General features: G+C 41.3%; 1 protein-coding gene across 1 annotated transcript in view; it reads left to right on the forward strand.

The window, feature by feature from the left end:
- Positions 1-7367, forward strand: part of Oprm1 (opioid receptor mu 1) — a 47448-nt gene extending 40081 nt beyond the window's left edge. Inside the window, exon 4 of the mRNA XM_059272798.1 lies at positions 7350-7367. Coding sequence (XP_059128781.1) covers positions 7350-7367 — 18 coding nt within the window. The remainder of the gene's footprint in view (positions 1-7349) is intronic.
- Positions 7368-14346: the final 6979 nt, after the last annotated feature.

The following is a 14346-nucleotide window of genomic DNA, read 5'->3' on the forward strand; positions in this document are numbered from 1 at the left end:
CAACAGGAAATCCTATGATGGTTATTTTCAAGCAGACATTCCAGTCAGATCTGAAGGAGGCCTGACTATGTGGCTCTGCCACTGGGAATCATTAGATTAGCTCAAAGAGAGTCAGAATCTGACAAGCTGGTGTTGTGTTTCTGTGGGTTTCGTGTTTGTTCGTTCATTTGTTTTAAATAGGAGCAATTAGGCAACAAGGCTAATCAGATGGGCATGGAACTTTTTAGTTAGAAGTATTAGAAGTTTGTCATGGTGATCAATGCTTATGTTCTGTCTATTTGTGTTTTCTCCAAAAATATGTATTATATTCTGCGTGTTACACGTCAAGCACATTAGTCAACTTCCTATTCTGCAGACCCAAGACCCAAGTTCAAACCTCCCCAGGGTGTCTGTATTATGACAGCTGTGCACTGAGGCCACGTCCACACAGCGCAAAGTGAAGTGGCGATGTGGCAGTTACCAAGGTAATTTGATAAGCCATACAAGAAAGTATGACCAGCTCTAAAAACATCTAAGTTTCTCATTTACAACAAAACATTTCAAAACCTAGAATCTAGAATTAACTGTCTACGCAGACTACAGTTGTATGATACAACAGTAATTTGGGCCAGGCTTGCCTGTGCTCTGAATTTTAGTTGTTTTCACTCAAGCCAGCCACTGTCAGAGCCATCAATCACCTAACCTAAGACAGCCATGGCAGGAATGGCTGGATCCATAGACTCTCATCCTCTAGAGTGTTATCTCAAGCTTGTCTTCATCCTGGCCACAGGTTCTGAGGAAGAGAAAAGAGAACAGTCCTCCTCAGACCTGGTGACAGAAATAAACAGTGTCCTGGGGAGATAACTCAGTGGCAAAAGGACTTGCTCCACAGGCCTGAGAACCAGAGTTCAGCTCTCCAGAAGCCATGTGAATGCTGAGGGGCAGGGGCCGAAGGTCTGCCTGTGGTTGCGTCACTGGGAAAACGTGAGATGGGTATCCCTAGAGAAAGCTGCTTAGAGAAACCAGTTGTGTTAGTGAGCTCTAGGCTCAATTGAGAGACCCTATCTCAATTAATAAGAGGGAAAGTGATCAAGAAAGACTCCCAATATCAACCTCAGGCCTCCACATGCATACACACACACACACACACACACACACACACACACACACACACACAATTCTTAAGTAAATAAAGTTACATCCATGCTTACTATGGATCAAACAACCCATCAACCTAGATTTGAATGGGTAAAAGGGAAAGACTACCTCCTGATGACAGGAGCTATGGTCACCTTGTGAAGAGACAGAGCGAGGTGGAAAGGTCACTGTGGTCACAGTTGTTCATGCTGCAGTAAACAGCTACCCCATTGCTTCCTGATGGTAGAAACACATCCATCTTGCTTCTTCTTGTGCCTCTTGTGTCTACCTAGCCCAGTCCCTGACACATTAGAAAGCACTCCACAGATATCTACAGAATGGCTGAATAAGGGGAGAGCTGTGGAATTTTAGATATAGAGGTATATAAAGGATCTCTTTCTTATGTGACCGACTGCAACTCAAATGACCCTGTAACACTGAAATTTGGGGCCCACTCTTCAGAAACAATGAACAGTAGGCTTTCTCCACCCCAACCTGGAGTATTCTGATCATAAGTTAGACTTTGCAACTTGTCTTCTAAATTGATTTTTAACAAATGATTTAAAGGACCAAGACCCGGACTCACTGCCCTGAAGAAGTCTTGTTGTTACTGAGAATGGGGCAAGGGAAATGTTCTCTTCTGAACTTTGTTCATCCCAGTCTCAGCATCCTGGTCTTTCTGCAGCTTCAGTGTGTCACCTTTATGGCTTTTTTTATCTTGATCAGGCGGAGCCCAGTGGTCCATCTGTTCCTGTTACAATTGAGTTTCCCCACCCACGTAGCATCTTGCTGTCCTGTTGAGCTGGACAGAACACTTCCCACTATGGACTCTAAGCAATATGAGTCTCTTTCAGACCTGAAATGTCACCATCCACTCAGAGCCTTTCCTGCCTGGTTTCTACCCCAACCTTACCCATTCAGGTACTTTCTACTTGATACCTGGGTGATTTTGAAAATGTTTAACATCATATAAGGAAAATGGGTGAATCTGTTAGGTCAGCATAGTTATTATTTAAATACAGTAATCATAATCATAGAAGAATGGTATGATACTTTCCTATACCAACACACAAATTAAAAGGGGATTGTGTATGGTCCCCCACATCTCTTTTCCCATAACATCCCTGACAGATAAGCATGAGAGGACAAATGTTCATGGAGGTTAAATAGTTATACAACACCCAATAATCAGTAAGAGGCACACTCCAGACAAGCACCACTGGTTTTAAGAATAATTGAGAGCTATTCTCTTCTATCCCTCCCCACCCCAATGTTATGCCTCTTTCTGTGAGTGTGGTATAACCATAGCCAGAGATTCTCAGCCTTTATGGTGAACTCCAGACAATGCAGGATCTGCAAAATGTCTTTGAAGGAATCATGGCTCATTGTGTGGGGCCAAGAATCAGTATCTTAAATAAAACATGATACCAGAATTTCTGATTTAAATAGTGGGCAAGGTGCTTACTACATGACCATGAAGATTCAAGTCTGCATTCTTCACATCCACATAAAACTCCAGGTCATGTGGCCTACATGTAATCTCCGGATCATGTGACACCTATGTACTCTCTAGGTCATGTGGTACGTATATCTGTAATCTCCATGTCATGTGACACAGATCTGTAATCTCCAGGTCATGTGGCACATATCTATAATCTCCAGGTCATGTGGAATGTATCTCTAATCTCCAGGTCATGTGGAATGTATCTCTAATCTCCAGGTCATGTGGCACAGATCTGTAATCTCAGCACTAGGGGAAGAGAGGCAGGCAGATCCCAGCCTGGAGTAGAGCTAAAACAGCAAGCTCCCAGTTTAGTGAGAGGCCCTATCCCAAAAGACGAGTTGAAGAGAAATAGAGGAAGATACCTGAATTCAACCACCAGCCTCTACACACACATATACATAGCATGCATATGCACTCATAGAACATATACACACACATATGCACAGTAAATAAATTGCATCTTTTCCTTCAATTACTGCTATATTTGATGAGCAATTGTTATTTTTCTCACCAAAGGAAAACCTGAGATTTCTAAAATAATATAGTTATCTTTGAAAACAAGCAGCCACTTTCACAAGGAGCCTTGCAGGGTTAAATCATGCTACAGCAGTAAAGCTAACGTCATGTTAACTTCTTTTCACTGGCATGGCAAGGCCATTCCTAAACCCTCCGATTACCATTTTGAAAGCATTTCCTTAGCATCTCAATCCAAGGAGCAGGCCAAATATCAGGAGATAGTTGCATTTGAATAAGCTATAAAACCACACTCTCCCCAGAGAAGGAAATGCAAAAGCCCGATCTTTAAAATGAACTACATCACTCTCAAAAACTGGATTCATGGGGGTTTATTTTTTTTGTAAGACATCTGTGGACAGCTAATTTGGGAAGGAAATGATTTCAATGCCATGACAAAAGCCCCAAATGAGAATAGCTCAGAAAATGACAGTACTGGACCATATTAAGGCATTCTTTGTGAATGAAACCCAAATGGCTTATCTTTCAGTTCTTTGGTTCAAAAAGAAAATGGCTCAATCATCGCGTGTGCATGTGTGTGTGTGTGTGTGTGTGTGTGTGTGTGTGTGTGTGTTATGAATGAGCATCTTTATGTATGTCTGAGATTAGAGTCATCTAGGCTTACATGAAGGTATACCACAGACAACAGAAGCAGCTAGTATGTTTTAACGTCATTTAACTATAATAACAGTAAAATATTGTTTAATTAGAAATATGTCTATTTACACAGTTGGCTTTACTAACATTCATAGATATGTGTGTAACTGGGAAAGTATATATTATTTAATCATTTGCAGTATGGATTATAACCTCTATAGTTGTGGGAAACAATGTTTATGGAGAATTTAGCCGGTGTCAGAGTTAAAATGCAGTGACTGAGGATGAACTCAAATTACAATTAATCTCGTGACCCAGGCTATCAATGTGACTTACTTCTTGGCTCTCTAGGTTTTGTTTTATGGTGATTTTGATGTGTATTTTTCTTTTGGCAGGGAGAGCTTTAAAGATTAGACGAACTGATACTACTAATATCTAATTTCCCTGTGCTTACTTTTCCCATTATTATACATAACTCTTCAAATATAGCAACTGTTTCTGTTTTTTTGAACTATTTTTAAATTAGATGTTATCTTACTTGGCTAAACTTAAGTGGTAAATTCTTAATTTGTAACCATCTTCGATGAAAATATTCTCATTTATGAAATTTATTATTTTGAAGATTTTTTTTAAATTATGTACGTGTGTGTGTGTGTGTGTGTGTGTGTGTGTGTGTGTGTGTTACTGTATGCAAGTGCTGTGCCCACTGAGGTCAGAAGATGGCATCAGACCTTCTGGAATGGAATAACAGGAGGTTACCAGCACAAGATGGATGCCTGATAAAATTTTCAGCTCTCTATGGAACACAAGCTGAAAGTGATGTCACAGTTAGGTCCAAGAATGAATGTATGGGAAAAAATAATTTGAGTCATGTGTCTACAGGAAGGCAGGAGAGGGTGGAGGGGAAGGAAGGGAGCAGATAGAAAGAGGATGAAGAAAGTAGGAAGACTAACCTGTACAGCACGGTTATGCTCCAAATCCACTACTACTTCCGGATGTTCTGTTCCCCATGCACACACCAGGAATCTCATGATGAAATATGTGAAATCTCACCCTGACCACCTAGGTGATGTCTACTATTCCCACATCATCAAGTCTTCATAGTAATCAAGAAGATGATTTATAAATAAAGGAGAAATTATCTGCTTCTGTTGATTCAAAGAAACTTAAATATCCCTGGGTTTTAGGGAGTTTGGAATATTTAAATGTCTTTAAAACAAAAGAAACAAATGACTTCTCATTGTGCCCTCAAGATAGGTGACAGGCAGAGTTTACAGAAGATGATTTTAAGAAATAATATTGCCAGGCAGTGGTGGCTCACGCCTTTAATCCCAGCACTCAGGAGGCAGAGGCAGGAAGATCTCTGTGAGTTCAAGGCCAGCCTGGGCTACAGAGTGAATTCCAGGAAAGGCTCAAAAAATATATCTTAATTGAGAAAAAGTCTTTTTAAAAAAATTTTTTTGACAACAAGCAAATCCAATTAATTAATTATAGAATTAATAAATATGGAATGGGATATGACTCTTATGCATTTGACAGAAATCAACTGTTAAATGCCTATTACAACTTACAGCTAAGAATATCTTTCCTGCAGAACTTCCTTCTGATTTCAGAAAAAATGCCATCATATCCAAAATCCCCTAAATATTATTAAATACAGTCTCATTCAGATCCTTCGGATCCCGTAACCTTAATGTTCCTTTGAGTTTCTCTTTCAGAGAAAATGACCTACAGCCTTAACCATTATCCAGAAAGAATTAAGAGCCAAGCAAGGTGTGTTGTTAATGCTGGGAAGGTCTGAATTAGGCCAAACCTCCTGGTAACAGCAGAGTCTTGAGAGGATTTGATGAATACAACTCCTGAAACATAAATCATAACCCAAGAATGAGAAGAGTCTCTGGCATATTTGGGAAAATAGAGTTCCAAGATTAATAGGAAAGAGCCAAACATGCACAAAATATCTAGCATTGTAAGTTTGTCCCAGAACCTGGGTCACTGAGAGAGCAGGTGCCTCTGAGAAGCAAGATTGCCTACGGCAAAGTTATAGAGAATGAAATTAACTACTGGATGGCACAGTTGGGTTAACTCAACAGTCAGTGTTTCAAGGAGATTTGAAAACCTCTACCAATGTCTATAACCCTATACTGTGTTTAGTTCTGATCTGAATTTAATGATGTCATGACATAGCTTTATAAGATTTTATTTAATTGTATTCTTCAGAGCCTCAATCAGTGGAGAAATACTGTGAATAATCCAACTGATTAGACAAGGTTCCCAGAATACTAGAATATAATACAAAATAAGAATAGAGAGGTTACTAGAGAAAAATTTGTAATCCGAAAATTCAATTATGGAAACAAAATGAGTATAAGAGTAGATATTTTAAGACTTCATAGAGGTTTTATTTCATGACCAGCAATATGAACCAAGGCACTTAAACCATGGTGACTAGATTAGAAAGACAATTCTAGTACCTGGGACTAAAGAAATGTTAGCCTCTTACAGACAGACCTCACATTTCAGTAACAGAATAAGCAAATTAGATAAGCATGCAAAATGGTGGGAGGAGTCAAAATATCTTCATGTAGTTACCTGAAATATCGTCATGTATGACCTGGAATGCACAAACTAGGGAAAGACATGACTCCAAAGGACCCGATAGTTACCATATATTTAGAGCAATGTGAACAGTGAACTGGCCTTATCCAGTATCACTCCACTAATAAAGCCAAGAAGAAAGTTATAGGAGAGGTATTTCAATACCACCAAAGAAAGAATTAAAAAAGCAAACTTTTATGGCAGTATTATTGAGAGTCAAAAAGTTGCAACTAATTCATATGTACAATTTGCTGAGTTTAGAAAAAAAAAATGTTTCCAAGCTTTGAGACTCTGTTATATCCTTGTTCCTAGAAGTTTCAAATGGTAAGAAGTGTGCATTGTGCCTACATTCAAGAGACACTGACAGACTTTTCATGTTAAGGCTTGATAATTCAGCAGCAAAGGGAATGAGGGTCTAATTAAGACGGTGTGTTTTTCTGGTCTGTCAGGTTCTTGTGAAACACTATTATGGTGAACTGTTAGTACCGTCCATTAAAAAAAAGGAAAATAAAATCTCAACAGACAAATGTCAGGCTGTGTAACTTATTTTCGATCTAGAAGGAATACAATGTGCACACCTCCATCATCAGAGAAGCCCCTTGCTCTATCAGGCTTAACAAGCCCACCATAGACCATTAGGCCTGAAGCTGTGAATCAATCTGCAGTTCAATGATTCATGAAAATAAACAGCAATGTCTCAGAATTCCAGACATTCACCAGAATTCTGGAATTGATTGTTAAAACTCTTATTCCCATGCATTTGAATAAGTGTCCTGAATACATCCATATACAAACAACATGCTAAAACTTTATGTCTCTGGAAGTGGAGCAGGTTGTGCTTTGGTTTGGGTTTTCATTTTTGTTTTGCTTTATTTTGAAGCTTAGCACTTCCCAGCTATAATTATGAGGGAAACAGTCTGTGTAGCTTTAGGATGTGTTTTTATCTAATTAAATTGCATGTTGCTAAGAGTAAGCCTCATAAGTGACACATTCTTTTGTTTTGGATACAATATCTTTGCAGAAAATAAATTTATTTTGAAAAGGCACATACATAGAGCTGGGAGAATCATGCCAAAGATATTATATCTCCTTATGGCAAATGCAAGCATGGAAACCAGATGCCACGCTTCTGGTGCTAAGCTCACAACCACTGGACTGAGTACATTGCATGCTGGTGGCTGCTGAAGGGACCTCTTCATGACCAGAAGTCCATTGACCTCATTTGCTCTAGAATTAGAACTTAGTCGATGGCATCATTCAGAGTCTGGGGCCAGCTTCTTTAACTGAGAAAAAAAAAATAGTCACCTAAGCTTTCTTCCACTGTAAAAAAAGGTCTAGTGTACAAAGACAAAATTTGCTCCACGTTAAAAGCAGGAGGAAGCATCCAGAATATCATGTGTGGATTCTTTGAACCACTCCTTTATCGCATTTGGTAAAAATGTGGCTGCATTTTTACCCATCTGTATCACTGACGATTAGAAATTTTATAACAAGGGCTGGGGAAACTGCTTAGTTTGGTCATGTGCTTACCTTGCTAGCATGAAGACCTGAGTTCAGACCCCAGAACCCATGCAAAAAGGCTAGACACGATGCTGTACGTTCTGGAAAGGTGGCCAGATGGATCCCTGTGGATTTCTCGCCATCCATTCTGACCTAATAGGTTGACTTGAGGTTCACTGAGAGACTCTGCCTCAAAGAACAGTGGACAGCACCTGAGGAATGACACCCAAAGCTGTCCTCTGAGCTCCACGGGTATGTGCACATGTTCTTACACACACACACAGAGAGAGAGAGAGAGAGAGAGAGAGAGAGAGAGAGAGAGAGGTGGGGGGGTCAGCGGGGGAAACAGACAAGCACACAGACAGACAAAGGTGCTTCAACAATTTTCTTGCCCCATGCAGCACTAGACCCAGTGGGGAATGAGAGGTCGAGAAAATGAATCCAGTGACTGGAGAGGAAAGATGCATCGTGCATAAACTTCTTTCCTGGAAGAGAATGTCTGCACATAACCCATTTGCATCAGTGTGCTTTAGAAATACTATAGGAAGCTTCTTGTCCCCATATCAGATATAGTCCTATACTGTATAATCAGGAATAAGCTGAAATCCCACTATGCCTGACTCAGGCAATAAGCCTTGAAGAAAGGATGAGCTCCTGTTACTTAGGAACACTGAGATCTTTGCCTATGAGTCATCGGCTCCAAATGGTTTTTGTGTGACTCGCTTTTTATGATTTCTCTAATGAATGGGGTTTTTGAAATCTATTATGGGCAAACACTGATCAGCTTCCAAAGTAACTGATTCAGTTACTGGCTTCAGTTGCAACTTCAGATGGCTTTGCAAATAGGGAAGAGAAAGTGGAAGGGCAGAAAAGGGTTGCAAAATAAAATATTAAATCAATGTTTTCATCCAGTGCACGTGGGCACATCCCTTTACTTCTCAAGGGTGTGTTATTTCCTTGTGCAGATTGACAAAGTTGAAAACCATACTCTCTTAAATTTTCTCCAGCCCTAAAACTACGGGAAATACTTCAATCTTTAGATTGAGAGGAACTAAATTCCTTAAATAAGCTTCACCTTGAAGCCTAAAAGCTTTTCAAACATTTTGGTTTTTTTTAATGGAGTAAAACAGAGCTTAAGGGGATTTTTCTAGTTGACTTCCCGGAAAAGTTACAGTTTGAAAGACTGTTGATATGAAAGGAAAAATTAACAGAATTATATCTATGCATCTAATGTATGGATCTAAGAATACTATCTAACATTGACTGCTAACTCCATGGACATATGTGACTACAATGTCCTTCTTGTCAGAAAGGAGCTTAGCTTTGATGGTTATGTCTCAGCAAGAACCTACCACAGATCCAAGGATGGCAAGAGTAGACACAGGGGAGCCAAGAAGACAGCAGAGCCAGCAGCATGGTAGTACAGTTCCTTTGCCCTGTGCCTCACCATACAACACAGTGAGACCAGAACACTGGCACCCATGGTGAGCGGCAGCACAACTTGGGAGCCCAGAGCAAAGGGCTCCATGTATTTTGTAGAAATTTAAAATAATCCGATCTTCCTTCCCCAAGAACAAGCATCACAAAGTAATCCTCTTGTAATCTTCATGTTGTTGGGCAGTGATGGTTCTAAACGATGTGACTAGCTGTCACTACTCAGGTTCACTAGAATTTACAGCCTCACTTAGTAAGCAAAGATAGGCAGAGATGCTCAGGGCACCTCATCTCCCCCAAATTCACCTGTCAATCTGCCATCTTCTTAGCCTGACACGTCCACATGGGCATGTCATCCCATCAACAATTGAGATTGGGTATTTGCAAATACTCAGACCAGATCTGTCCCCATTTATTTCAATCAACACTTGATTAGAATTACTGTCAACAGAATGCCCTCAACAGGATGACGTTGATGTGCAATATTGAGATTAAGCGTGTACTACACTACACCGGGCCACCAGGCAGATTCAACTATGTCCCAGAGAAGACCAAAAAGTCTAATTGCAGATAGCCACTTAGCTTCCTTACTCACAGTTTGCATACATTGTGCCAGCATGCTATGGGTACTAATCCAAAAACAATAAAAGCATTTGGAATCCATATCAACCCTCCACTCTGTTCAGCCAGACTATGGGTTAAGGCCAATCAGAGACCCATCTACCATCAGAGAATGTTGACTGTGATGCAACTGCTCATTTTTGGTAGTCCTTCCCATCTCACTGGCTGTAGTCTGTAGAGTGAAAGATAGATTCCTGATCTGCCTCTAGGATCTGAACTCTGATACCAGGGACAGCCCTCACAATGCTGTATGGAAGAAGGAAACCGTATATTCCCTGATACACATTCTCTACCTGGGGTCTCAATAAAGAAAATATTCACAGAGTGGACCATTACCACCAATGGTGGGTTATTAAGATGAGCTTGAGTCTGGAGAGATGGTTCAACACATAAAGTGTTTGCTACACAAACATAAGAACATGAGTTTGGATCCCAGTACCTGTATAAAAGCCAGGCCCAGCAAGGAACATCTGCACCCTAGCACTGGGTGAGGGAAACAGACACGGGGAAATCTCTTGAGTTCACAGCCAGCCAGCTTACTCAGATCATTGAACTTAGGAGTCAATGAGAGACCATGTCTCCTAATTGAGGTGGAGAATAATAGAGGCAGCTAACACATGTTGATCTGCCTTCTACATTCATGGACATACAGACAAAAATTGATGAGCCCAAGAACAATCTTACCCTTGGAAAGAAACCATATGGGCTCCTCTGCCTTTCATATAAACATACAACAGAATGGGGTGGGTTACTCATGTCACTGATATACTTGATTTGGACCATCATTGCATTGGTTTCATTAAGCCACATAGCCACAGTCGCCAGGCTGTAGTCTAGGCACTATGCATTGCATAACCTCGGGGCACTTAGATGTCAAGAGAAGCACACGCACGGCCGTGAGCATAACTAACATAACTCTCTGTGAGTTCACATAGGAGAGGGATTCATTGTGTAGAGCTGCCTCTAATAACACCAGGCACAGCATGATAGTTTAGGGCCAAGATCGCCAACAGCAGTTCTCCTGCTCCCACAGCAGGTGGACAGAGGTGGTAGGTGCTGCAGTAGCACAGTTGGCAGGTCACTGCTTATTTCTGGTGAGTCACGAGCTTGCTTGGCCAGACTGAAGCTGTGAGATAGCAGGAATGTTATTATGTCCTCCCTCTACCTCCAGGGTTGAAGGTGAAGTGGTTAGTGTCAGGGGTCAGGGTATAGGAGTTTACAACCCAAAGGGTATTGCTGGTTAGTGGCTGACTCCATTCCCAGAGACCTGCAATTCAAAAGGGGCTTCTGGCTAATCTATTGGGATAGCTTTCAATGCTACCTGCTGCTTAAGTTTCCAGCCAAATTTGATGAAATTCTCATTTAATCCAACAGAATGGATGGACAGATAACACCTGAAACAGTCCCTCTCAATGCCAGGCTTCCTTTCTGATGGGAGCAAGCCAAGGTCTCTAGGATTGGACCATACTTTTTCTAAGGTCTTCAACATAAATGTTTGATCTTTGTGTCTTATCAGAGTTAATGAGCTTCCGAAGACCATTTACTGGGGGCCTATGAATACAAAATCATCAACGTAATGGTGACTTGAGTTTTGATTCTCCCATATGGTGGCAAATAGCAGGAGAATTCAAACAGTACTTCCGGGGCTGGGGAGAGATGGTTGAATGACTAAGATCATGTACTTACTGCTCTTGCAGAGGACCTAAGTCAGTTCCTAGCGCACACATGGAGTGACTCACAGTTGTCTGTAACTCTGGTGTTTGGGCTGTACAACAACGTAATTTGGGTCAGGGAAAGAATCATCGTTGGTGGTCAATAGGATTAAGAAAAATACAAGATGAAAGTTGTGGTGGTTTGAACAAGAGCAGCCCCCATAGGCTCATATATTTGAATGCTTGGTCCCTGGTTGATAGGTTTGGGGGAAGGATTATGAGGTATGTTACCTTGGAGGGGGTGTCTCCCTGGCATGGGCTTTCAGATTACAAGATTTCAAAAGCCTAGTGTCTATTTATCTATCTATCTGTCTGTCTGTCTGTCTGTCTGTCTATCTGTCTCTCTGTCTGTCTCTGTCTCACTGTCTCTGTCTCTCTGTCTGTGTCTGTGTCTATGTCTCTCTCTCTCTCTCTCTCTCTCTCTCTCTCTCTCTCTCTCTCTCTCTCTCTCTCTCTCTCTCTCTCTGCCTCCTGCTTGTAGATCAGATGTGAGCTCTCAGCTACTGTTCCAGTGCCATGCCTGCCTGCCTGCTGCCATGCTTCCTGTCATGATGGTCACCGACTCACCCTCTAAACTATAACCAAACCCCCAATAAATGCTTTCTTTTATAAGTTGCTGTGGTCTCTTCATGGCAACAGAAAAAATAGTAACTAAGACCAAAGTCCAACATGGCATAGCATGTGCTGTCACAGTCAGTTGATTCATTTACAATTACAGTGCCCGGGACTGCAGGCTATAGACTGCAGCAGCCAGTGCAACCACGTTAACTGAATTCAGTTGGCGACCGTCCACTGTAAGCCTCCAGATCCCATTAGCTTTTGTCACTGACCACACAGCATGATTATTTCGAGATGTTGCATTTTTCATTAGTCTTGTTGGGTTAGCATCCTTTCATCAAGGCTGTGGTTTCCTATTCTCTTCCTAGAATTCTGAATCGTTTCCCTTTGAAACATAGAAGGGAACCGAAAGATGAGCTATGATCTCCTTGCACATCTCCCACAATCATCTTTCTATAAATGGTTCTTACAGAAGAGGAAAATCTCCCTGCTTGAACATCGCAAGTACTCACAAGACAAGCATGTCAATTATCAGTAGAAAAAGAGACAGTGGTGCCTAGCCAAAGGTCCAGTCAACCTCACTCACGTTCACAATGACTCCATGTCCTATCAAATGATTTAAAGTCTGTCTGATTAAGTGCATGACCCTAGCCATACAAGACAACCCAGTGCTTAGTGACCAGGTATATTTCAAAAAGAGATAGAGTTCATGTTCACCCTAACCCCTCTTGCCTGTATCTATTGTACATTTCATGGGATGAGTCCTCTGGTCTCCCAAGATCAGCAAAAAAGGCAGTAAAGAAGCAATTGCTCTAAGACAGCCACTCATGCTCTCCTAGCTCTTCTGGTAATCCCCACAAGAGAACTGTGCTCCATAGAAGCAAGATTTTAACCTGTGACAACATCTTCCTTTTCTCAGAGATCAAGTGTCATGGCTTGATGTTTGGACCAAGCTTCTCTGGTGATTGTCCAAATTGACTCTTCTTTGGGTATGCTAGTCTTCATGGGCATACCCATCTTGCCTTGGATGTTTTTATAATGGGTTGGTTTTTTCCCATTCTGGCTCTGTTTTGGGATTTCAGGGGTGTCCCATGACTTAGAGAGTGGTGCCTCTTCTCCTAGACAGCTTATGGCCTAAGTAAGCACACTGTCAGTGTAAGATCTCCTAGCAAGAATGGTTTTGTGAAGGATTTGACTTTTGAGACAGAAGGGCAATTTTGTAAACTCAATAGTTATAGTCCTGAGGAGGGAAGGTCTTTCCATTCAGCACAGAGTGAGTTGAAAGAATTACCAGTCTTCACATTTTGAATAGCTTCTTCATGGAATCATGCAGAGAAGTCTTCTCATGTTGATCATAGGTGGTGACTAAAACAGAAATTCAGAATAGTCATCAACAGTCATCTTCATTGTGAGAAGTGAAACTGTCCTGATGATAATAGTCATTCTCCTTAAACACAGGGTCTTGGGTGAAGTAGTCTGTGTGTTTCTGGTGGCCATGTAAAAGCGTAACCTTTGCCCAACCATCCTCACAATGATGGAAAGCCAACAGCCCACAGGGCATATCCTATTAAAGCATTCCTATTCTCTCTTCCTTTCTCTATCGATACTGGCTTGTACCGTGACACTCTCTCTGGGGACATGCTGCCCTTCAGATCTTCCTACTTGTAACTTAGGTCTAGGTTTTCCTGATAAAATTCATAGTATGTCCCCCCAGGCGGCAAATACAAACACTTGTTAAATTTTACCCCTCTCTCGTCAGCCTCCATACATTATCCCAACTCATTTTTATCTAGAGGTAGGACAGAGGTGGACCAGCCATTGCCTTCTCCTACACCACATTTCTACCAGCCACAGAAAATTTCCAAATGTGCCTGAACACAGACCATGAATCTTTGCCTATTTTAAAAATTCTTCACCTACCTTGACAGCCTGAATTTTTGTACCACTTTGGCGCTGAATCCCAACTTCTTCAAAGATGGCAAAAAGGAACAAGACTCCAAAGGAGATGACTGAGCGAGAGGGTGGCCTCACTACAGTCACTCTACAGATTGGAGCAAGAAGATAGTAAGACTCAGCTATCCCAGTACAGCAAACAACAGAGCGTGAGCATGTCGGTGCCACTGCCTCTATCTACAAATGCCATAGGGTAATGCAAAGAGCCCAGATGGCAGCTACACACACAGTGGGTTCTGT

The sequence above is a fragment of the Peromyscus eremicus genome, chromosome 8b, assembly GCF_949786415.1.
Source record: "Peromyscus eremicus chromosome 8b, PerEre_H2_v1, whole genome shotgun sequence".
Classification (NCBI taxonomy): Eukaryota; Metazoa; Chordata; class Mammalia; order Rodentia; family Cricetidae; genus Peromyscus; species Peromyscus eremicus.